The following is a 23,832-nucleotide window of genomic DNA, read 5'->3' as shown; positions in this document are numbered from 1 at the left end:
TACTTAAATTGTCAATTGGGAGTTATAAGGACGAGTTAGTGTGTGATGTGGTGCCAATGCAAGCGGGACATATTTTATTGGGACGACCATGGAAATACGATAGGAAGGTTATGCATGATGGGTACAAAAATTGATATAGTTTCATTAAGGATGGAATGACCATTACTCTTGTGCCATTAACACCGGCGCAAGTCTATAAGGACCAATTAAAATTGAAAAGTGAGGAAGAGAGGAGAGCAAAAGAGTTAGAAAAAATGAGAAGTGAGGAAGAGAGGAGAGTCAAAGAGTTAGAAAAAAAGAGAGAAAGTGGTGAGTTAGAGAAGAAGAGAGAAAATGTTGAGATAGCCACTAGAGAGAAAAAAAGAGAGCAAGCACAAGAAAAAAAAGAAAGGGAGTGTTACGAGAGAAGAGAGAAAACACGAGCGAATTTCTTTGCAAAAGAAAGTAATTTGAGGAGGGCAGTAGTTGAGAGAAAAGAGATGATCTAGTTCGTTTATAAGGAATCACTCCTCAATTTTGAGGAAACTAACCCACCCTTCCCTAGTTTGGCTAAGTCTTTGTTGCAGGAATTCGACGATGTATTTCCGGAAGATGCACCAAGTGGATTGCTGCCTATTCGAGGCATTGAACATCAAATTGACTTCATACCTAGAACTGTCATTTCAAATCGACCGGCTTATCGAAGTAATCTCGAGGAGACTAAGGAGTTTCAAAGGCAAGTGGAGGAGTTAATGAGCAAAGAATACGTGAGGGAAAGCATGAGTCCTTGTGCGGTACCGATTTTACTTGTACTAAAAAAGGATGGAACATGACAAATGTGCGTGGATTGTAGGGCTATCAACAACATAACGGTAAAGTATCGTCACCCCATGCTTGATGAATTATATGGTGCTTGCATATTTTCTAAAATTGATTTAAAAAGCGGGTATCATCAAATTTGTATGCAGGAGGGTGATGAATGGAAAACGGCTTTTAAAATTAAATATGATTTAGATGAATGGTTGGTTATGCCGTTTGGACTCACAAATGCACCTAGCACTTTTATGCGTTTAAATGAATCATGTTTTACGTGCTTTTATAGGAAAATTTGTTGTGATTTATTTTGACGACATCTTAATCTATAGCAAAGACCTAGGAAAGCATTTGGAACATTTAAAGTGTGTGTTAATTGTTTTAAAGAAAGAACAACTCTATACTAATTTTAAGAAATGCACGTTTTGCATGGATAGAGTTATTTTTCTTGGTTTTGTGGTTAGTGCTAATGGGGGTAGAAGCAGATGACGAAAAGATAAAAGCTATTAGAGATTGGTCGACACCTAATAGCATAACGGAAGTTAGAAGTTTTCATGGTTTGGCTAGCTTTTATAGGCGTTTTGTGAAAGATTTTAGCATTATCACCGCACCACTCATGGAAGTAGTTAAAAAAAGTGTAAGTTTTCATTAGGGTGATGAACAGGAACTTGCATTTAATACTATTAAAGGTAGATTTTGTGAAGCATCGGTTTTGTCATTACCTAACTTTGATAAAATATTCGAGATTGAGTATGATGCATCAGAAATAGGGATTGGAGCAATTTTAATGCAGGATCGGAGGCCTATTACATACTTTAGTGAGAAATTGATTGGAACTGCTTTAAATTATCGTACATATGACAAAGAACTTTATGCACTTGCTCGAGCTTTGGAGACTTGGCAACATTATCTATGGCCGAAGGAGTTCGTAATACACACTGATCATAAGTCACTAAAGCACTTGCGGGACAAGATAAATTGAACAAGAGGCATGCTCGGTGGATGGAATTCATTGAGACCTTTCTATATGTCATTCGGTATAAACAAGGTAAGGAAAATGTGGTGGCGGATGCGTTGTCGCGAAGGTACGTATTGCTAGCTACTCTTGATTCTAAGCTACTTAGGTTTGAACATATTAAGGAATTGTGTGAAAAAGATGTTGAATTTTCAGATATTTATTTATCATGCATAAAAGGGGCGGTTGATAGGTTCTTTAGGCATGAGGGGTATTTATTTCGGAAAAATAGGTTATGTGTTCCTAATTGTTTTATTCGGGAATTGTTAGTAAGAGAGGAACATAGTGGTGGATTGATGGGATACTTTGGGATTCAAAAGACTTTAGATGTATTGAAAGGGCATTTTTACTGGCCTAAGATGAAAAGTGATGTCGAGCGAATTTGTAGTCGATGCATAGGTTGTAAAAGGGCTAAGTCTAAGGTTTTACCTCAAGGTTTGTACACATCTTTACCTACACCTAGTGAGCCTTGGGTTGATATCTCGATGGACTTTGTTTTGGATTTACCTAGGACTAAGAGAGGTCGGGATTATATTTTTGTGGTTGTAGATAGGTTCAGCAAAATGACACATTTTATACCATGTCACAAAACTGACGATGCCACGAATATTGCTGACTTATTCTTTAAAGAGATTGTGCGTTTACATGGGGTTTCTAGAAGCATAGTTTCGGATCGGGATGTCAAATTTTTGAGTCACTTTTGGATAGTTTTGTGGGGGTAAGTTAGGCACTGAGTTACTATTTTCCACAACTTGTCACTCACAAATAGATGAGCAAACCGAGGTAGTGAATAGGATTATGACACAATTGTTACGCTCAATAATCAATAAAAATTTGAAGAGTTGGGAGGAGTGTCTACCATTTGTTGAATTTGCATACAATCGAGCTGTTCACTCTACTACGTCATATTCTCCATTTGAAATTGTATATGGTTTTAATCCACTAACTCCTTTTTATTTAATTCCTTTACCTGTGAATGAACGTGGTAGTTTAGATGGCAAAAAAAAAAGGTAGAATTGGTTAAATCACTCCATGAATAGGCAAAAGTGTAAATTGAAAACAAAAGTAAGTTGGTTGCGTCGTAGGCAAACAAAAGTAGGAAACGCGTGATATTCAAGCCAGGAGATTGGGTTTGGGTGCACCTTAGGAAGGAGCGGTTTCCAGAGCAAAGGAAGTCCAAGTTGCAATCAAGGGGCGATGGACGATTTCAGGTTATTGAAAAGATAAACGATAATGCATACAAGTTGAACCTTCTAGGTGAGTATAATGTTTCGGCTACTTTTAATGTATCTGATCTCTCTCTGTTTGATGCAGGTTCAGATTCGAGGACGAATCCTTTTGAAGAGGGAGGGGATGATATGATCCAGGAGTCGAGCCCGATGAAGGCGAGTACGAGACGATCCGTTGATAGTCGATGGAGGACCAATGACGCGATCAAGGACAAAGCAAGTGAAACAAGCGATGTGATTGCTCGTTCAAGAAACCATTGATGGAACCATGTTCGGGACTCAAAATGGAGTAACTTTCATGTTCGAGTCGAAGGCCGAATCAACTTGAATCAATTTAATATCAAGTGACGAAATCGGAAGCTGAAAACAAACCTATGCGACTGCATAGGTGCTTACCGAAACACAAAGGAGCCAACCGGACTGAACTATGCAACCGCATGAAAATACACTATGCGGTCGCATAGTTCATTTTTTTGGCGAAATTCCTAATTTTGGCAATTTTCCATATTTTGTTAGTTTTGATTCTTTTCCATATTTTGAGGATTATGATCGACTTTTGCACGATTTTTATCTAGTTTTTAGGTTTAGTATAAATAGGAGTATCCATTCAATTGTTAAAAACTTTTGACATATTTGATATTGAATTAAAAGTGAGGCGTATTGTCTTCTCTTCATTGTTCGTCATTGAACAACTTCGAACTTATCAAGTGTTAACTTGTGGCGTTCAAACAACTGTATTTAATTCTTGGATTGCGTGATCAAGGGGTCTTTCAAGCGTCATTCTTGTTGGATTTTTTTGTTCGACTTTCTTTTAGGTTAATCCTAAACTGTAATATAAATTTGGCTTTCTTGGGTTCGTCAATCTCGTTGTGGATTTTGTAGTCAACGTTGCTACGAGGTTCGCATCAATGGATCAAACTCAATAATATCGAAGAAGTGAAACGAAGAACGTATTTAAAAGAATTAGGTCTACAACAAGAAAAATACGTGCTTTATTCTGACAATCAGAACACAATTCATCTCTCTCCAAGAATTCGATCCATTATAAATCCAAATAAAAGTATTTTTTGATGTTCATTTGATTTTTTTTTACATGAAAATTGTCAATTAAAGATATATAATTTATTGGTATTGGGGCTAGAATTTGTTTTCATTGTCCCAAAAAAAAAAAAGAAAAAAGCAAAGAAAATTATCTATCTTTTGGTATTCGTTTGACTTTGTTGTACATGAAAATTGTCAATTAAAGAAAAATATTTTTTGTGAAAAATGGCTGAGGTGGCATGAAAGTGAGAAAATAATTTCCCTAGAAAAAAAATCTATCAAACACCAATTTTTAATTTAAGCTAGAAATCAATTTCCATTTTCCTTGGAAAAGGGGCTTACCAAACAATTCCTTAGAGAAAATTCACATTAGTGAGAATGAATGAGATATGTTGACGAAACTTTTATCAAAGAAGAAACTTGAAACATGTCGACTGGAAGTAAGCATGTGTGGCGATGGAGAGTTTTTTTATAACTAAACTTTACACACAATTTTACAATGTAAAGTGAAAGAAAGAGGAATTTCATTTGTTTGCGATTTATATTTTTTATTCTTCTCATTGTTAACGTACCACCCAACTCGGCTCAAGCATGTCAACGTGCCATGCCCATTTAAGCGACGTCAATCCTCAAAATGTGTCTATTTTGTGTAAATGTTGGCATTTGATCACTTCACGGACCCCTTTCGAGGATATATCAATCTGAAATAAAGAAGAATGGCTTTCGAGGATATATCAATCCGAAATAAAGAAGAATGGAGACCAAAACCTTCAATTAGCCCCGTCTTTGAAATTATTAGAGCATCTCCAATGGTGATGTAAAATTGGTATTTTCAAAATTACTTTTACATTCTAATTTACATCTCGATGAATCTAAATCAAATTTTGCTCCAATGAAAAGATTTAGCCCTTGTTTGATCCCCATTTCGGGAGAAATAATGTATTTTGGATAGTAAATTGATGGAGAATATTTGGTTAAAAATTAAAAAAAAAATTTGAATTTGCGTGTAATGTTATATTATGGAACAATGTACATTTAGCATTTAATAGACACAATCAAGGCTATATGCAATGCTAGATTGCCAATCAACAATTGCTTTGACAAGATATAGCCCACTGAATTCGCCAATAGGAATAAAAAGTGACCACTTGAGTTCACATAAAGGCAATGTCGAATGCGATAGAAGTGATAAGGGTGGCATCTCCTTTCCCTTGCTTAGGTCATAGGACGACTATATTAGTCCCTATTTGAGCTCCGTTTTTGTCGATACCTCGTGTATTGTGACTTTGACGTGGATATAAAGTCGCACGGATGAGTGTTCTTGAGCTCGACATTATACATGCATCGACAATATTCATCACCAATAAAATAGAAATTTTTTGTATTGCTTCAACTAGCCAATACTCGAGGTCCTCACAATTTGATTTTAATTTTCGTTTATAATTGAAGAAATATAATACTCGAACGAGCGAGAGAGAGAGAGAGAGAGAGAGAGAGAGAGAGAGAGAGAGAGAACCTCAATATCAAGCTAGCAAATATTTTATTGTGTAACATGGATCCCTTAACATGTCTTATATTAACAATACCATTATATTGTTTTGCTACACCAACCCAAAGTGAAACATCAATGTTATATCATGTTTCTTACTTGAAAAAACAAGTGCATAAAATTTCTTTCACGATTATATGGACAAGACATTTTGATTTTTTTGAATTTTTTTTTGGTAAACGTGTTTTACATAATTATCTAGTCTCTTCAATCTACTTAAAATTTAATTATTTAAGCAAATTTTTACTCATATTAGTGTATATTACTTTTCTATGTTGAAATCCCAACTTGGAGTTGAATCAAATAAAAAGGAAGAGATTTGGGCATTAAAAAGGACTAAAAGATGGAATATTCGAGAACCACGATTTGGATAAAAGGAATGATGGCTAAGGCATTGAAAAGGAAATTTAGATGAAAAAAGGTAATTGAATTAATAATGAAGATCTGGAGTTATGGATCAACTCAATAATATCGAAGAAGTGAAACGAAGAACGTATTTAAAAGAATTAGGTCTACTACAAGAAAAATACGTGCTTTATTGTAACAATCAGAACACAATTCATCTCTCCAAGAATTTGATCCAGTCTAGATCCAAATACATCAATGTGAGATATCATTGATTCCGTGATGTAATTGAAGTAAAGCAGTAGAATTTAGAGAAAATTCACATTAGTGAGAATGAATGGGATATGTTGACGAACCCTTTACCAAAGAAGAAACGTGTAGGCAAGGAGGAAGCTTGTGTGGAGCCCACAACATGAGGCGATGGAGAGTATTGTTGGGTATCTGTCCCATGTTTTTGGGTGGATTAAGGGTCCAAGCCCAACAAATTGGTCCGATTAAAAGGACCATTGATTAATATGAGCTTGTTTGATATAGCTATTAAGCCAATTAAAATTAATTTTTTTTTACCGTTATTTCATTACTCCAACCGTCATTTATGAATTCTTCTTTCATAGGTAGGACCCATTTTATCTCTAACGGTCAAAAAATCAATTATCAAAATCCATATCTAACAAGCACTATGATGGAGAAGGAATATTAATTACGAATTTTTAAAGCTTCACGAAGGAAAACTTGCACATTGTCTTTTATGATGCCTGTATTATTATGGATCTGTTTGGTAGTGATTATGAGAATTGATTTTTTGACTGTTAGAGAGAAAAGTGAATCTTATCCGTGAGTGAAAAAGTGAAAAATGACGGCTGAAATATTGAAATAACGGTTAGAAATTTGATTTTTGAGGGTGAAAAATTACTACCAAATGGGACCTAAACTCTTATATATGGGATGAAACGAGAAGAAAATTGGTTTGTGCAAGAAAATAATTCAACTCCAAATTATAAAGAAAAACCAAAAGCAATATTGCAGAAAATTTCACAAGTTGGAAAATTTGTGAAGATATTGATCGAACATTGGTATCTCGGTGCTTCATAGTCTGATCATTGTGAAATTTGGATAGCTCGTTCTAAACTCTTTGTTCTTAAAATTCAATGGTTATTTCGGGAGAAATATCTATTTGAACAGTAACAAATTTTGGTTAAATATTTCATTGGTGTTTCCGTGTAGTATTCCAAGAGGGGTTTTTTTATGAGATATGGTGATTAGATCATTGTTATTGTCAATGTTTTAAAAATTGATCCGAACATCGACCCGGAAAAGAAAGAGGGTAGAGGTTTAAAGGTTGAACCAGATGACAAATTAAATAAATAAATGCACAAATAAACTATAAAATATCACAACTATAATAAATATTTAAATTTTAGTATTCTCATTCAAAATAAATATAATCAAGTTTGTTAATTAGGTTTATTGTAGTAATTTATTTTATAACCTCAAAAACTAATAATTAATAAGTCAAAAATAATTTGCTTTGTTCAAATTAAAAATTATAAATCTTGTTGGGGTTTATGATTTGTTAATGAAAATAATGAAGTAAACTAGCAAGCGTTTAGAAAGTTAGAATTAACAATTGACTATTATCTCACATTGAAAGATAATCACAACATTAGAAAAAGAGTCTCATTTAAAAAGGAACTAGTACCCCACACTGGAATATTATTAAATTATTGAAAGAATTATCTCCTTTAAAAGGGAGGTAAAGAAGAATAACTTGCATAAAAAAGTTATCTGGGCTTCAATTGCAATGGGTGGCCCATTTAGATAATTAAAAATTTTTGTGAAAAAAACAAAGTAAAACACTCGGGAAAAATCGCGACTGGTTTACCGGTTAACGGTCGAATTGGCCGACTTGATGGTTTATTAGCCGGTTTTTTAATTTCCGATTAATGTACGAGTATCGAATCAGATTAAAGGCCGGTTCACGAGTTTTCCGATTGAACCTGCCGTTCCAGTCCGATTTTTATAACATTGGTTATAGTTCATTTTGAGGGATTCCATATTTTCACATTTGTTTTTCTTTGAAATCTCTGGAACCTTCTACGTGGCCACAAAACCTAGTCCGTTGCCATAGCAAAATCTTCTTGATCAAGATGGTTCTCTCTCTTTACAAAAAAAAAGAAAAAAGAAAAAAAAGAAAAATTAATAATAATAATCTCTCTCAGCATTACAATGGTTCTCTCTCTTTACAAAAAAATAAAAAAATAAAAAAATAAAATTAATAATAATAATCTCTCTCAGCATTACTCTTTCTAGTTTCTGTCTCTCGAGACTAGGAACCATTTTTTAATACATCAACCTCCCCTTTCTCCTATATACATCGAGATTTTGCATTCTGAGCCCATAATATCTGCCATTTCTGTATAGATTTGAATTTGAAATCTTTAGAGAAACTGCTGAAAAAGGGAAAAAAATTGTGAAAACTGATTAATTAAGAGCATATCCAATGCATAGACATTCATATCTAGATAACATGTAAATAGAAGAATTTCATAATCTACGCGTAATGAATGTCTATTGATGCTCACGGTCGAAGAAAAATAACATATCAAAAAATTCTAAATAATTGTCAAGCTCGCCAAAGTCGACCGAGCATAATGCCAGAAAGTTTTTTAAATGTGTCAATACAAACCAATTAACATGTCATATCTCTAGTTTTAATCAAAGTGTAAAACGTCAATACATACCGTGTCTCATTCTAAAAGAAATAAACGTGCGAAAAAATTTCTCTCGTATTTTGCGTATAGACAAAATAGCATTAATAGAGTTCCTTTCACGGTTATATGAACAAAATACAAATTGGTCTTTTATTCCCTCTCCAAATACATGAGTTTGGCCAAATATCTTCATATTCGAAGCATATTCCCAATGTTGAATCCCAACATATTTTGATTATTTGACATAAAAACACTTTCAAATTATGGTCGGCAATGCAGCATCTGAATATTCTTTTTGGAGAAATAGGAAACTTGGAAATATTTTACTTCGAAAACTATTTTGAGCATGTAATAATTTGGTAGTATGCCAATTTTAACTTTAAATCACTCGAAAATTATAATTTCTTCCAGCATTTGTGATACTTTTTAAACACAAATTTGTAAACGGAATTTTTATCTTTGTGGAATTTTTCTATTTAAAGTATTGAGTTCTTTAAAAATATATATATAATAAACGGGACAGGGCAGAATCTCTGTTACCAGTACCCGCCTCGAATGGAATTCCCCGCCCTCGTACCCAATTAACGAGGTGGGGGCACTGTTGGTATCCGATTTAACGGGTATTTTTGTCATTCCTAAATCAAACTTTAATTTTAACTATATATTCATAACTAATACTTATTATTATTAACACATTTCGTGACCCCGCCACTATTCCTCCTAAAAAGTTCTTATAAATTTATTTATAATCAAACCTGAACATAGATTGTTAAGAATTAAAAACTCTAATTTCTATATAACCAAAAACAATAAAATCGAGATAAGGAAATAAAGATTCAATAGAACATACAGGAATTATAGAAATTTGTCTCAAAGTGAGACTATATTCTTCTCTCCACTGCAATAATTCACCATGATTAAAAGAAGTTCATAAGAGAAAAATCGCACTTCATACTTTCTCTAACATCTCTCTTTTTTCATGATGATAAAATAAAACTTAAATGTCTCCTTCCTTTTTTATAAGAAAAATTTGAATAAAATCAAAATTATATTATATATGTGAAATTCCTAAATTATCCTTAATGAAAATTTGGCCCATCTCGATTTCAATTTCATGACGAGGTTACCCGAAGATCGATTCACATATGGACTCTCTTAATGCCAACAATTTCTTCCCAACTTAACTGAGGCAATATGATAACATCGATCAAATCACTTCAACCCACCTTAGAAAATAAATAAATAATCAATTATTGATCCAACTCCAAATAGAAAACAATCATGTTATGGGTACATTGTGGTATTCAACGGGGGTGTCCAAAATGGACACCCGACGTCTTGGCCGAAAACAATCATGCTATGGGTACATTGTGGTATCCAACGAGGTGTCTAAAATGGACACCTCGGCGGCGCCTGCCACGCTGGGGCCCATCGGCACCTTGACCGCCTGGACATCCTTTTGAAGACCTCAGTGTACCACAAGCATTATTCAATAGAAAAATGCCATATCCAGACACAATTACAGTATAATAAGTTATAATGACAAAGTCCAAAAGCCAATTACTTTAATATATCACCATAATCACACATCAAGTACTGATTACAGGATTTACAAGGAGAATAATACATTATTATTATTATTATTATTATCATCATCATCATCATTATTACATAATCATATTGATTAAAATTTTAACAAGCTTATACGCATCAGATCCACATCAATCATGTATCTTCTAACAATTTTCAAATATTTATACAAATTAGTTAATTAATTAAGAAATACATCACTCACGGAGTACGCCGGTCGTCGGCGAAATCGGAGGCGAGCCTTGATGCGATGGCGGAGTGATACATATCGTGGAACGACGACGTATCAGTTGTCATCCTCCGGAGCTGCTTCGCCTTTTCCTCCGTGAAGGAGCCCGGAGTGAATCGGGACTTCGACTGTCTCGGGTCCGGGTTGCTCTTCTTCTCGTCGGACTGTATATAGTCCGGGTCCGACGATAACCCGAATAGCGGGGCCCACCAGTGAGACGATGGAGTTTTTTTAGCTTCAGGTTTCTGGTCATCGGCGCTGATACTAGCTCTGACCACTGCCGCCGGCCGAAATGGTAACATGCCGGACGCCATGTCAGAGGTAATCAAGTACAATTTTTTCAATCTGCGTACTTTACAGTTTATGATGCTTTGATTTTGATGATTTTGTTGGGGTTTATGTTTGGGTTACGGAGTTCAATGATTTCAGGGGAATGGGCGTTATAAAGAAAGAGGGTGCGTGAAGAAGCTAATTTATTAATAAAAGTCAACAGACATTGTTAGTCATTCAACTATTAAAGTTGTTTCATTTTAGTCCTGAATTGTTTCCTTCTAAGTTAATAACTGAATTTGTTTGACCAAAGTATTTGATTGATCAAGTTGTCAAGAGATCCTTTCTCACATTTCCGTCTATTCACACTTCAAAAACGTTAGCACATGAAGGATCCATTCCACTGAATGGTTTAACGATCATTTGCACTCCGAAAGCCAAGTTATGGAAAAAGTATAACATGAATATTGCATACATTTTCTTTGATTCTGCGTGAAGTATTTAAAATAAAGTAGATTATATATTTGACTTTTCATACCTTTTGCATACATTTTGATTGTTAATTGATTCGATCATTTTCCATGTTTGATCATGTTTCCTTTTATAATGATTTTTCGCTTACAGTAGTGGCCAATTGCTACGTGGTGTTAGAATCTGCGAATGTCCCATGGTGCCTCCAAATAAGAAATAATGCTATTCATAGTCAGGACTGCTATAGTCATTTTATGTGGCAGATTGTTATTTAAGACATTAATTTCCTATAACATCAAATTATAAGTTGATACCTCTAATAACAATTTGATACATAAGATAACGACTACAGACTCTGACTATGAGTAATAGTACTCCCAAATATGACATATTATGAGGTAGGAAATACAGTCACAAGATTCTCACCAGATCATGTGACCCCCTACTTTAATGTCATACTTGATGTCGAAGGAGAAGTGTGGATAATTTTCTTTACACTAAACAAGTGTCCCACTCTTCGCCTCTTAAGGTAGATGGGGTTTGGGCTTACTTTGTCACCTAGCTAGGAGGTTCGCAAGATTGTAAATCACCTCCATGGGTCCTCCCTTGTAGAATGTACACGAACGAAGCTGTATATCCTAATGAAACGGTTTTAACCAAAGCGAAGCATTCAAATGCTTCAAAGAAGCTAGCTGATTGACAAAAATGCTTATGTTCTATGTAAAGCTCTCGTGACTCGTGGTGACATAGAAGATGTATCTTATGCGACTCCATGTGCATACGTAGTCTTTACTTGACGACATGTGATGAAGTAGCAAGAGAATTTTTCATTTTTGGGCATTTCTTGAATTGCCTTTTGTATTTATCTTTGGGAGTTCTGAAGAGCTGGTGAATTGCTGTTTTTCAGATCTTTAACTATACAATGACAACAAAATTCTAAATTTTATCATTTTCAGTTTTCCTTTTTATTAAACGATTGGTGGGCAGGACTGCTTTTCATTCTTCTGGTGTTGAGGTGGAAATCTTGTGCTCCTCTCGAGGTTAGCTGAAGTAGAAGATACACCAGAATTTTTTGGGCTGATAGTTGCTTCATTCTCATGTAAATGAATGTCAAGGTGAATCGTTAGACAGGTCTGGTGAGTACAAAAAGCTATTCAAGAAATTCTAATTTGTATTTGCACCTTGTTCCAATTCACCCCCAAATTCTATATCTCACAGCAACGCTTGCTCGACATTTTGCCCGAACTCGGCTCTTCTTGAATGACAAAAAATGCCAGTTTTCTTACTCTTGTGAAGTGGTCTCATGAATTAGCAAGCACTCAAATATTAATTTATCATTTTCAGCATTCTACAAGACATGATATCTAAATTATGTATTTGATCCTATGAGCAATGGTTGACACTTTTTAAGTGACACATTCTTGTTTTACAGAAGAAAAAAACTTGTTATCAATTAACTAATAATTCATAATAAAGGTAAGTATAAAACATTGAATTAGCAGTCTTATAGGAAGAGGCAGTCCCTGCAAGAAGTGTCTTGAAAAGTGCCCATGGAACCCAGCACCTAACAAGCTTGTGCCATCTTTACCCTGCTTTAAAGCGTGGCCTGAGAGATGGAGAAGAGAGGTGCAGCCGGTGGTTTCACAATCAGATTTCGAGATTTTCGCCAATCCCGCTCTATTTAAGTACCCTTTCGTTCATTCCACTTTTGGCAAACAAAAAAAGGTCAAAAATAATCTTTTGAATAGTGAATTTTAAGACAATATGTTGTTAATAAACAAGGAATGTTTTGAGTTTACGTGAAGAATATCTTATTTGTGAATGTGTGAATGAAAATGTATATGTACAAAAAAAAAAAAAAAAAAAAAAAAAAAAAAGGAGAGAAAGTGAGAATTTTGAAAAAAGAAGTCAAACATGAGCTTATTTCATTTTAATATAAATCAAAGTAGGTATTTTATTTGAACAACTGCTAAGCTAGCTAATTCCACTTGACATCTGTGACTGTGTAATATGAATAAAGCTAGATGTAAAGAATTTGATTGACGGAGAGTTTAAAGGGGATTTTGAATATAACTTTGCTACACTGACATGAGGGGTTGACAGTTTTTCTAATCGAAACACTCGCAAGGTGAGGGCCACTTCTTTTTTTGGAATTTTTTATTTACTTGGGTTCCACATTCGTGTGAGAGGATGTCAAAACGTCTATTAACAATTTTTGGTCAACTCCCTTAATTCTTTTGAATAGGGGTAACATGGCAAAAAATTAACTAAAAAAGAAAAAAAAAATAGAAACGAGGGAAAAACACTTACAATCGGCTCCGGAGCTTCTCTTTTCCCCCCAAATTGGGGAACCTTCAAAACCAGCCTGACTAATTTCTTCTATTATCCCCAACGTCTTCCGTCCTCTAACGAAAATCTCGACTGCCCAGCGACATAGCTGATAGCTTCCACCTCTGATTTTTTCTGTGAGCCACATTATTTCCCGGTCATCTTCTCCATCTCCGGTATTGTCCAAGCAGAAAAACAAACGACTTTCAATTCCATCAACCCGTCAGACGCCAGCTTTGGTTTGAATGCACAGCATCTCAACTGATTGACATAGTAAAGTTTTGTTTATATACACACACAAACCCATGAAGCAAAACCGACAATAGTTAAAAATCAAGCTGATTCATCTCCATATTTGGCAATGAGTTTCCTTTAATTTAATTTAATTTTTTTTTTCCAACCAAGAATATGTATTTGATTAGGTTCAGTAGAAAACAATGAGAATGATTCAAGTCAAGATCAAACGAATCCAAGTTGCATAACCCCAAGAAACCAGTAGCAAAACATTTTATGTCACCCACTATATCAGCATCTTCAAAGATCGCAGCTCCAAAAATGAAAATTCTGGCTGAGAGGATTGCAAATTCAAGCTTTCCGGATACCCAAATTCGAAAAACTCCAGATCTAGAAAAATTATTACATGTCGTTTACGAAAATATTAAATTGGTTAATAAATTTAAAAAATGTAGTACAATTAATAAAAATATCACAACGAAGAAAATATTAAATCATGTTATTAAAAAATAACGTAGTACATTTTGAATCTCAATATTATGATACGCCAAAGTCGACCTAGTGTCGTAATTTAATTATCAAAATTCGTATATTCATCACATAAATGTTCTATTAATAAATTTCGAAGGGTAATGTGAGCATTTTTATCCTTGATTTGTAGTTTCGTTTAAATTTTAAATAATCATGTTTGTTGCATTTTAAATTTTTTTGAGAACTTTTATTTAATTCATCCATTGATTATTATTGATTACAAGATTAAAGTTTATTACAAATAATAATAATAATAATAATAATAATAATAATAATAATAATATTATTATTATTATTATTATTATTACTACTACTACTACTACTACTACTTAAGAATTAAATTTATGTATAATGTAAAATGACACAAATACTTGTGATATCATTTTCTGCTAAATGAAAAAAAGTGCAAAATTGACTTTTATTAAATTTGGAGCAAAATAGTGCAAAATTTGGTTTTGAGTTGGAGCGATATTACACCAAATATTTGGTGCAAAAAGGGGGGAAAATGGTGTTTCGGTGTTAGGGTTTGAGTTGCTCTAAGAATCAGTGATTTGTTCTTCACTAACATGGGTAAGGGTTGCGAGGTTTGTTCTTAACGGATTTGGCGCCGGTCGAGGGTGGAGATGAGTCCGGTTGTTGTGAAGGGAGGAAATAGGAGATGGTAATGGAGAGGTTTGGAGGGTTCGGAAAAATGAATGCGTTCGTGGATTTCATCATTTAGTTTTCTTTTTCTTTATTTCATGCTACATTAACATAAAGTTGACATAAATGTCACGTGATATTTTATTACCGCATAGATTAAAAATCATTCAACTTTTTTATTCAATTATTAATTGCCACGTTCAAGCTTTTTATCAAATCATTAAGATAAAGTAGCTTTATCGTTGCTGTAATATAGAGGGTACGAGGAGCAAAATCAGCACTTCTTTGTATAGGAGGAGCTTTCTTGGTTTTCCGGCATGGCCATTTTTCGACTTTTGATTCTTCTCACCGTTGCATTCTCCCAATCAATCATCCAAATCTCGACGGAAAAGCTAACCCTCTTGGCCTCGGATAGGATTACCGGCCACCGGAAAATCCTTAAGGATTTGTACTGCGAGAGCTGGAGGTTCACGGTGGAGACAAATGATGCTGGGATCTGGGATCGGGTTCCGGCGAGGTGTGAGGGATTTGTGAAGGACTACATGACTGGCGATAAGTACTTATCGGATTTAGCGGCCGTGGCCGACAATTCCTTGGCCTATGCGAAGACGGTAAAACTTTCCGGCGACGGGAAGCACGCTTGGATCTTTGACGTTGACGAGACATTGCTTTCGAACATTCCCTTCTACGCGAGCCATGGATTTGGGTAATTCTTGATGCATTTTAAATCGTAGATTTCGTTTAACTTCTGATGTATGATTAATGGATTTTGCTTTGGTATGTGATTGTGGTTTACATATACATGTGGTTGCTTTTTGATGTCCATGGCTGTAACTAAATGCTGATTGAAAGTATAATAAGACCCTTCAACAATTAGCTTTTTTTGGCTAAGCTTAAAAAGACTACTCATAAGTGAATAATTAGCTTTTACAATAGTTTACATGCTTGTTTATATGGGGTTGGCCTATTTCATAAGGGATACATTGAAATAAACTCCCAAAGGAATATTGCTTGGGGTTAAATCCCGGGCATGATCCTGGATGACACAGGGCTAGATTGCGTCCCTCCTATCAGCTATAGCTTTTGGGAAAGGAAAATGCTATTTGTACCTGACGTTTAGACGTTCGGATACCCGCCCCCCATGTGGGGGGCGGTGCCTGCGTACAATAAATGCGTGGGACCCACCCCCCATGTGAGGGGCGTGTAAACGCCTGGGTACATTAGCAAAGCCCTTTGGGAAAAGTGATTGCATCTCCGTACATTAGTTGGTATTAGAGCTGATAGTGAGGTGGATTCTCGGGGTCTGATAGTGGTGATATAGGGTTAGATTGTGTCTCTCCTCTCATATTGGCTAGAGTCTCGTGCAAAATTTGTTCTGTTTTAACTTGGAAATTATTCAGTGCCAGGGAAATAAATGTTAAATTTTGCTGGTTGTCTTAAACTGAAGAAATGAAGGATAATTTTGAAAAGAACATGATTGTGTGGCATGACTAGCTTTGTCTAAATTCTGAATTGTGCGAAGTTCAAGTTTAACTACTCATATCAGAGAAATGATGCTTGCTTGGATTGTAGAGAATAACTATCTTATTAGATGTAACCTTTAATTGAGCCCTGATTGAGCTCGAAGCCTCGAAGTTCCCATTTTTTGGAGTCTAAATAACAATACAAAGCCACGATATGCAACCCGAGATAGAGAGTTTAAGAAATAATTTACAATATAATCTATAACGCTTTTCTATTGTAAATGATTTCCAGAATTATTATGCTTTTCTACCCTTTTGAGCAATCGGGCTGTTAATTTTGCCTAATGCTTATTAGTTACACTGAAATATGCTACTCGTGGTTTCTCACTTTTAAGCACAACAAAACATGCTCTTAGGCTAATAAGCTACTCATGGAACAAGACTTGGTTATATGCTTTTCTACCCTTTTGAGGAATTGGGCTGTTAATTTTTGCTAATGACTATTAGCTACAGATATATCTGAAATATGCTGTTCTGGTTTCTTAATTTTATTGATTGCATGTGGACACAGATCAGAGATCTTCGATGAAGCTTCTTTTAATAAATGGGTGGATATGGCCGAAGCACCATCTGTACCTGCAAGTTTAAGGTTATACAAGGACCTTGAGGAACTTGGGTTTACGATAATTTTATTGACGGGTCGGACTGAATTACAAAGGAATGCTACAGAATGTAATCTGCAGTTTGCCGGATACAGCAACTGGGAAAGGCTCATCTTGAGGTAAATATAATTCAATATCAATCTCGAGTTCCTGCATTGTTCATTTTATATATCACACTACTAATCCCATTCAGTATTGTGTAGCAAACATTTAGCGTACGTATTTCATGAGTATTGCTCTTTTGGTGAGCGTCAGTATATACGTATATATGAAACAATTCTGTGAACAAGAATGAATGATCTATGATATTTTGTGGATGAAATAGGAAACGTTCTGATCATGGTAAACCGGCGACCATCTATAAATCTGAGAGGAGGAAGCACTTAGAAGATGAAGGTTACATAATTCATGGGAATTCCGGAGATCAGTGGAGTGACTTGTTGGGATTCGCAGTCGCCAAACGATCTTTCAAACTCCCAAATCTGATGTATGTTGTTGCATAGCAGGTCGAAAAATTGAAGAATTATGTGTCAGGGAATTGTAACTCGCCTCATTTATGCAGGGGACTGATAATCACGAAGATAACATATTTAATCAAAAGCCATATGGTCAAGTTGATTTGGCCAAACACGAGAAACTAAAATTATGACTGGAAAATGGACATAAACATATCACATTACTAGTTAAGTTCCATAGCTTACGAGGTTCGACTCAGTCTACACTACAAATTAGCGGTGTGTGTTGAATTGTTCTAGGGAAAATACCATTTGTATAGAAAAATGATTTACTACCTTTTTGACATATTCTCACATTCACGTGGGACTCGCGTGGGACCCCAGTGAAATAAAATGATAAAAAATTGCGCCCTACTCCCCCATGAGTTTGTTCTATCAGGGAGGATCTGTACAAATAGCAAGGTCCTTGTTCTAGTTTTATGACAGCTCGAGTTAGGTTATTACTTGGCACGATACAACTTTTTACCACACCTTAAAAAATTTATGTAGCTTTTTCAATCTTTTAAAAGTTCAAAAAGAAGTCTCAAGTTATTAAAAAAATAAAAAAGAAAGATGATTTGCCCTAGATATAAGTAATGTTATCTCCTCCTAACTAGCTATGCGGAGGTTGTCCTTTGCAGCCAGTTCTTGAAAGGGGTACGATCTTTTAGGCTACGAAAGTTTGAGGCAATGATGGGTCTATGATGTCTTTAGATTTTCTGGGATGCACAGGCACTACATTGATGTTTCAACGAGTTTATAATTTTGGTTGACAGATTCGGGTAATTTTTGTCAACAAAGAATTCAGTAAATGTGAGTTATAAGCTCGTGTTAACTACGATGCTTCCGTTTTTACATTAAAAATAATTATTGACCACTAATTGAAAGAGAATCCCAATACTACTGATGCTGGTGACTAAATAACATTATTCTTTTTCTAATACATGAGTGTGCAAACCTCTATAGTCAAGCTCGACATGATAAAATGAAGTGAAGATAATGCTGAGGAAGGAATAACGTAAATAAATATCCAACAATATCATGAAGTAATAGAATCAATAATATATTCATACCTAGTACTCTCCGGCTTGTCTTATGCAGAGAGGCTAATATAATTAGTGTTACACCTACAAGATTTTGTGACAGCAACACCAATAAATAGGGAAGGTCTGCATCATTACTTCTTTCAATTAAAGCACAGACAACCAATACTAAAAGAAAAATGGGTTCTTTCCCGCAAACAACCCACATGCTCAGGGACTTGGAGTTACGATCTGATGTGCCCCACAAACCAAAGGCTTTGCAGGGATTCTAAGGCAACTGAGTCCATCCCCTGGAATCACAGAACAATCTGGTTCAGGTCTTTGCATCTTTTTCCCAGGAATACAATTGAATGAGAAATCAAATCCTATGTTCAATTTGTCACAATCTTGACTAAACCCAGAAAAGAAATTGGATGACACTGTCAAATTCAATAAGCTTCTCAATTCACAAACCAAATCTGGTAATTCCCCAGAGAGCTTGTTGTTGGCCAAATTCAACACTTCAATTTGGCTCAAACATGATATGGAGTCAGGCAAATGACCCATCAATGAATTTGAACTCACATCAAGAACTTGTAAATCACTCCATAACCCAACCCCTTCTGGGATGCAACCTGTGAGTTGATTATTGAGAAACAAGATTTCCTTTACTCGAGATCCCACGTAACCTAAACTGAAAGGAATGTTCCCACTGAATTTGTTGTTAGCCAAATTGATAACAGAAGCTGCCGAGTTACCTAAATTCTGTGGAAGTTCTGAATCGAACTGATTGTTGTTCAAGAAAATTGCATCAAGTCGTTTGTTGAAGAGATCATCAGGAATGGACCCTGAAAAACTGTTGAATCTGATGTCTAAATACTTCAGCTTTGGAATGTAAAGAACTGTAACAGGAAAAGGGCCTGAAAATTTGTTGTTACTGAGATCTAATTCAGTGAGAGATGAGAAATCTTTGAAAGATTCAGGTACAGTGCCACTGAACCTGTTACTGTTGAGATGAATAAGAGACAAATCAGCAAGTTCAGAGAGTTGTTTAACCAGAACTCCTTGAAGATTTGCATAGTTCAGATCTATTGCTGCCACAAACGGGCCAGTTGAATCTTGAGAATCTGCACAAAAAACCCCTTTATAAGCACACACATTTGAGCCAACCCATGTGTTCAAAATCCCATTTGGATCATCAGAAATTGCAGATTTCCAGGCCTGAAGAGCAGTATATGCAGCATTGAGTTTCGACACCTGTGGTGGAGTGTCAGGACTGGTGTTGATCCCTCCACCCACCCAAACGCCACCGCCACCGCCACCGCCAACTCCAATGCCAATGCCACCACCGACATTGACTGCAGCCTCAATAACAATTATTCTGAACAAAAAAATTGCTGGAATCAAGATTTTCTCCATGTTTACACTGTAAAATCTTGACAGGATGACCTATTTCATGGGGTTTCTTGTAGGGTTGAGCAAATTAGGTTGATGCATTGATGATGGATGGGATTAAAAAGTTAATTCTACTGTTTATGTAAACGTTTCCCGTTTTGTGGGGCACAATTATTTTGACAAAATTGAACTCAAAAAATTATTTTGCCGTTGAGACGTAAAATTCAAGACTGTTTCCATGAAAGTAGGATACAGCTTTTCTTTCCTTTTACTACAGTACTTGACCAGTCAATTTGTGGCAGTTGTTAACGGATTAGGATATTATTATATTAATAATCTGCAGATTTTGTGGCTGATCCATGAGCTTTAAAGAATAATATGATTAAATCAGACGATGAAGAACAAACAGCTATTATGGCTCACTTTCTACATTATCCGGTCATTATTTTTAGAAGATTTTTGGTTAAGAGTTAATTTTTGTTTCTTTTATTTTTGATTTTCGATGCATGTTTTGCAAAAATGTGGTTTAAACTATTGAGTTAAGCCCCTTGTACATGGAATTGCAAGGGGGAATGTCAGAGAGACATGTGATGCAACAATTCTCCCAGTACATATAGTGGAGAAACAGCCTTGAAATCATAATGGCTACTTCCCTCTTTACACCAACATTTTTAATTTCAATAATTACTTATTTTTAATATAGACCAACTGAAAATTAATTATTTTATAATTTAATTACTTATTCATAAGTGACATTTTGAATTTAGCCTAACTTGCACTCACATGTGAGAGTATTTATGGAGTAGCATAATAATTGTACCTACTAGGTTAAGAACAATGTCTGATATATAATATTCGTTGATAACATTTTTGACATCATGTCACGTGGCATGTTATCATTGGACAATTTGGAAAACTAACAATTTTTTCAATCAATAGTTTTTTGACACGTCAACATTTTCAATCAATATCATCCAAAATTTGTAAAAAGGTTAATAGGTAGACATCAAATATGTTGTACTGCTTACATACTCCGTATATTCTATTAAAGCTCAAAATCGAGAATTTTCATAATTGATCGGAGAAAAAACTTGCCGACTATAACATATCAAAGGACCTCCTTTAAAAACCAGCTACACAACAATGTTGTCAATGGACAGTTTGAAAAACTGTCGATTTTTTCAATAAACAATTTTTTGACACGTTATCATTGTTAATCAGTGTCATCCAACATTTGCACAATAGCACAATTGATAGTTTAATATGAAGACATCATATGATTTCTACTGCTTATATACTCCGTATATTCTATTAAAGTTCAACACTGAGAATTTTTATAATTGATCGGAAAAAAAAAATAATAATAAAATTTGTTGACTATAACATATCAAGGACCTCATTTAAAACCTCAACTACTCAACTTGGTCATTCAATTGGCTCCAAGAACTAGAATACATGCCTAGCTATGCAGTCAAAGCACCTTTGTCACTTCTGTGTACCCATCAAACTCCAATCTTTTATGAGATTTTTTAGGGACCAATTCACTTTACCTAAATTTTCATTAAAGAAAAATCCATTTTTATAGGACTCCAATGTCTTTAGAGGTTTCCTAAAACCAATTCACTTTACTTAAATTTACAGATGGAAAAACCTACTTGTTTTTCACAAGACTTTTTGTTATTCATGTTAGCATTCTTACAATTAAACATTTCTTTATTGACACGTGAAATTGCAGCTTTAAAAGTTTTTCCCCCCAAAATTATTAGGGTTCTTGTGATTCAATTTTATTTTTTTATTATTATTATTTTTGGACTCTGGTTTTCGAGTTTTGCTCGACTAATCTTGAGGAGTGACGGCTTTCTCCCTCAGGTTTCGCCATCCGGGTAAATTCGAATGCAGTCACAACTTATATACATTTGGATTGAACATTCGGATTGCAGTTCTCCTTATGAATTCACCTAATTAGTTTTGAAATGGGTGGAGTTTCAACTAATGTAAGTAGTACAAATGATTGCAAAAGAGGTCCAATATGTGTCCCCCGTTTTTGTCGTCCACGAGCAAATTCAATTGATTAATAGTTTTAGTGGCTGAGAGTGACATCATAGGCGCAATTTTAACCTGGATTTGGGTGGCTTCCATCTTCTTTTGTCCTAGAAATTAGTTGCTCTCAATTGTACCAAAATCCCTTGCAAAAAATAAAAAATAAAAAAGAAGTAGATATTTTCGAGTGTAAGAATATGTCAATCAAGAAATATCTTGAGATACGAGATCAGCAATGAAATTCAAGAATTTCTATTCCACATAATATTAAAAGAAGAAAAAAGTATCTATGAGTTACACTAATACTTTCACACTTAGCGAAGGAACAAATTAACGACGGGAAAGAACATTGTAAATTTGCAATTCAATCTAGAATAGCCCCTCGGTTGTATGGATAATATTAAGACTTGATGTTTCATCTTGGATTTAAATATTATTAAAATGTATAGTTGAATTGTTCATTTGAACTTAATAATCTTTGATACCATATGAAAATTGAATTTCTACCTTAAAATGTTCATTTTGCTAAGAAGAGTAGCCTAAACTATGAAAACCTCACTTTCTTTCTTGTGCTGCTGTGCAAAAAAGAAAAAATAAATAAAATCTTTAAGTTAAAAAATTATTCTCATCTAATCTAAATAAGGAGGAAAAAAAAAAGAAAAATTAGGATGAAAAAAGAAAAGATAATAACTAAAGATTATAAGTCCACCTCCTATGTAGAAGGATTTTATTATTTTTTTAAAAAGACAATGGTTAGTATAATTTTGTAATGACAATAAATAATAAATTTTGTTAATGAATATTGTTTTGATCATGGGCTCGTGTCAAGTGCAAACCATATCGCAAGGGTATAATGTCAAGTTTTATAATATGATGCTGAAGTTAGGATGTCAAACCCACAGGGATTGATAATCAAATTTATACAAAGTTTAATAATTGAAATAGCTCGTATTTTATTTATACAATCGAATTTTATGATATCAATATAATTAACTAAATCTAACATGAGACTTAGACTAAATTAAAGATTGGAAACAAGTTTGTAGGGATTAAAGTAATTTAGGACAAGCCTAAGATTTTGATTTCATCAAACTATCAACTATGTTTCTTAATTCACTAAATATCTTGAATTGGTTTTCCAAGTTTATAAGCAAGAATCCTAATATATTTCTACTCCCTCTCTCAAGTCTTGAGTGAAAATTATTCCTAAATTCTAATTTCAATATCTCTATTCCGAATAGAAAAACCTAAGAATTCATAAGTTCTATGGTTCTTTGTGGAAACGGTTCAGAGGATTTTTCATGATTAATAACATAGACAAGAAAAAGATAAAAACTGTTTTGGAGCTTGACTCAATCTTCTCGTTATTGTCTTCACTCTCTTGCTTGATCTCTTGATTTCGCCTCGTCAAAGTATAGTTGAAACGTACATCTCAAGTTATATTTGATCCTTCTTCAAGTCCTAGACGAGTTGGGGTTGAATTAGGCTTTTATACGGATCAATGGTGCTTGGGCATTGCGACTTCTGGCTTGGCAGTGCCTAGGCGCAGCCTGCATGACGCTCAAGCGCTATCTTCCTGCATTTTAACTTCTTTTTCTCAACATGGTGCCTGGGCGCTTGGAGTATGGCACATATGTGCCGCATCTTTGTAAAATTTTTATGCTTCCTTCGGCTGGCTAGGCTCTTGTGCACCTTGTTCCTGTTAGATTCGCTTCTTTTGCCTTCAAAAGTGGTGCCCAGGTGCTATTGAGTTAGCACCTAGGTCCTACCTTTGTTGTT

The 23,832-nt window shown here is 34.8% G+C and overlaps 3 protein-coding genes across 3 annotated transcripts; 1 reads left to right on the top strand and 2 right to left on the bottom strand.

The window, feature by feature from the left end:
- Positions 1–10,222: 10,222 nt before the first annotated feature.
- Positions 10,223–10,954, bottom strand: LOC111399434. The gene has a single exon (XM_023026743.1). The coding sequence runs from the start codon at positions 10,813–10,815 to the stop codon at positions 10,474–10,476; it is 342 nt and encodes a 113-aa protein (XP_022882511.1). The 5' UTR covers positions 10,816–10,954; the 3' UTR covers positions 10,223–10,473.
- Positions 10,955–15,192: 4,238 nt separating this feature from the next.
- On the top strand, positions 15,193–17,697 carry LOC111399433 (acid phosphatase 1-like). Its single transcript, XM_023026742.1, has 3 exons — positions 15,193–15,683; positions 17,012–17,221; positions 17,428–17,697. Exons 1-3 carry the CDS (start codon positions 15,295–15,297, stop codon positions 17,603–17,605), a joined length of 777 nt encoding a protein of 258 aa, XP_022882510.1. The 5' UTR covers positions 15,193–15,294; the 3' UTR covers positions 17,606–17,697.
- A 936-nt stretch (positions 17,698–18,633) lies between these two features.
- On the bottom strand, positions 18,634–20,250 carry LOC111399432 (leucine-rich repeat extensin-like protein 4). Its single transcript, XM_023026741.1, has one exon. It carries the CDS (start codon positions 20,035–20,037, stop codon positions 18,850–18,852), a length of 1,188 nt encoding a protein of 395 aa, XP_022882509.1. The 5' UTR covers positions 20,038–20,250; the 3' UTR covers positions 18,634–18,849.
- Positions 20,251–23,832: the final 3,582 nt, after the last annotated feature.

Source organism: Olea europaea, chromosome 9 (assembly GCF_002742605.1).
Source record: "Olea europaea var. sylvestris chromosome 9, O_europaea_v1, whole genome shotgun sequence".
In the NCBI taxonomy this organism is placed as follows: Eukaryota; Viridiplantae; Streptophyta; class Magnoliopsida; order Lamiales; family Oleaceae; genus Olea; species Olea europaea.
Note: the sequence above shows the minus strand (reverse complement) of the source record. Positions and strands in the feature narration are given on the sequence as shown.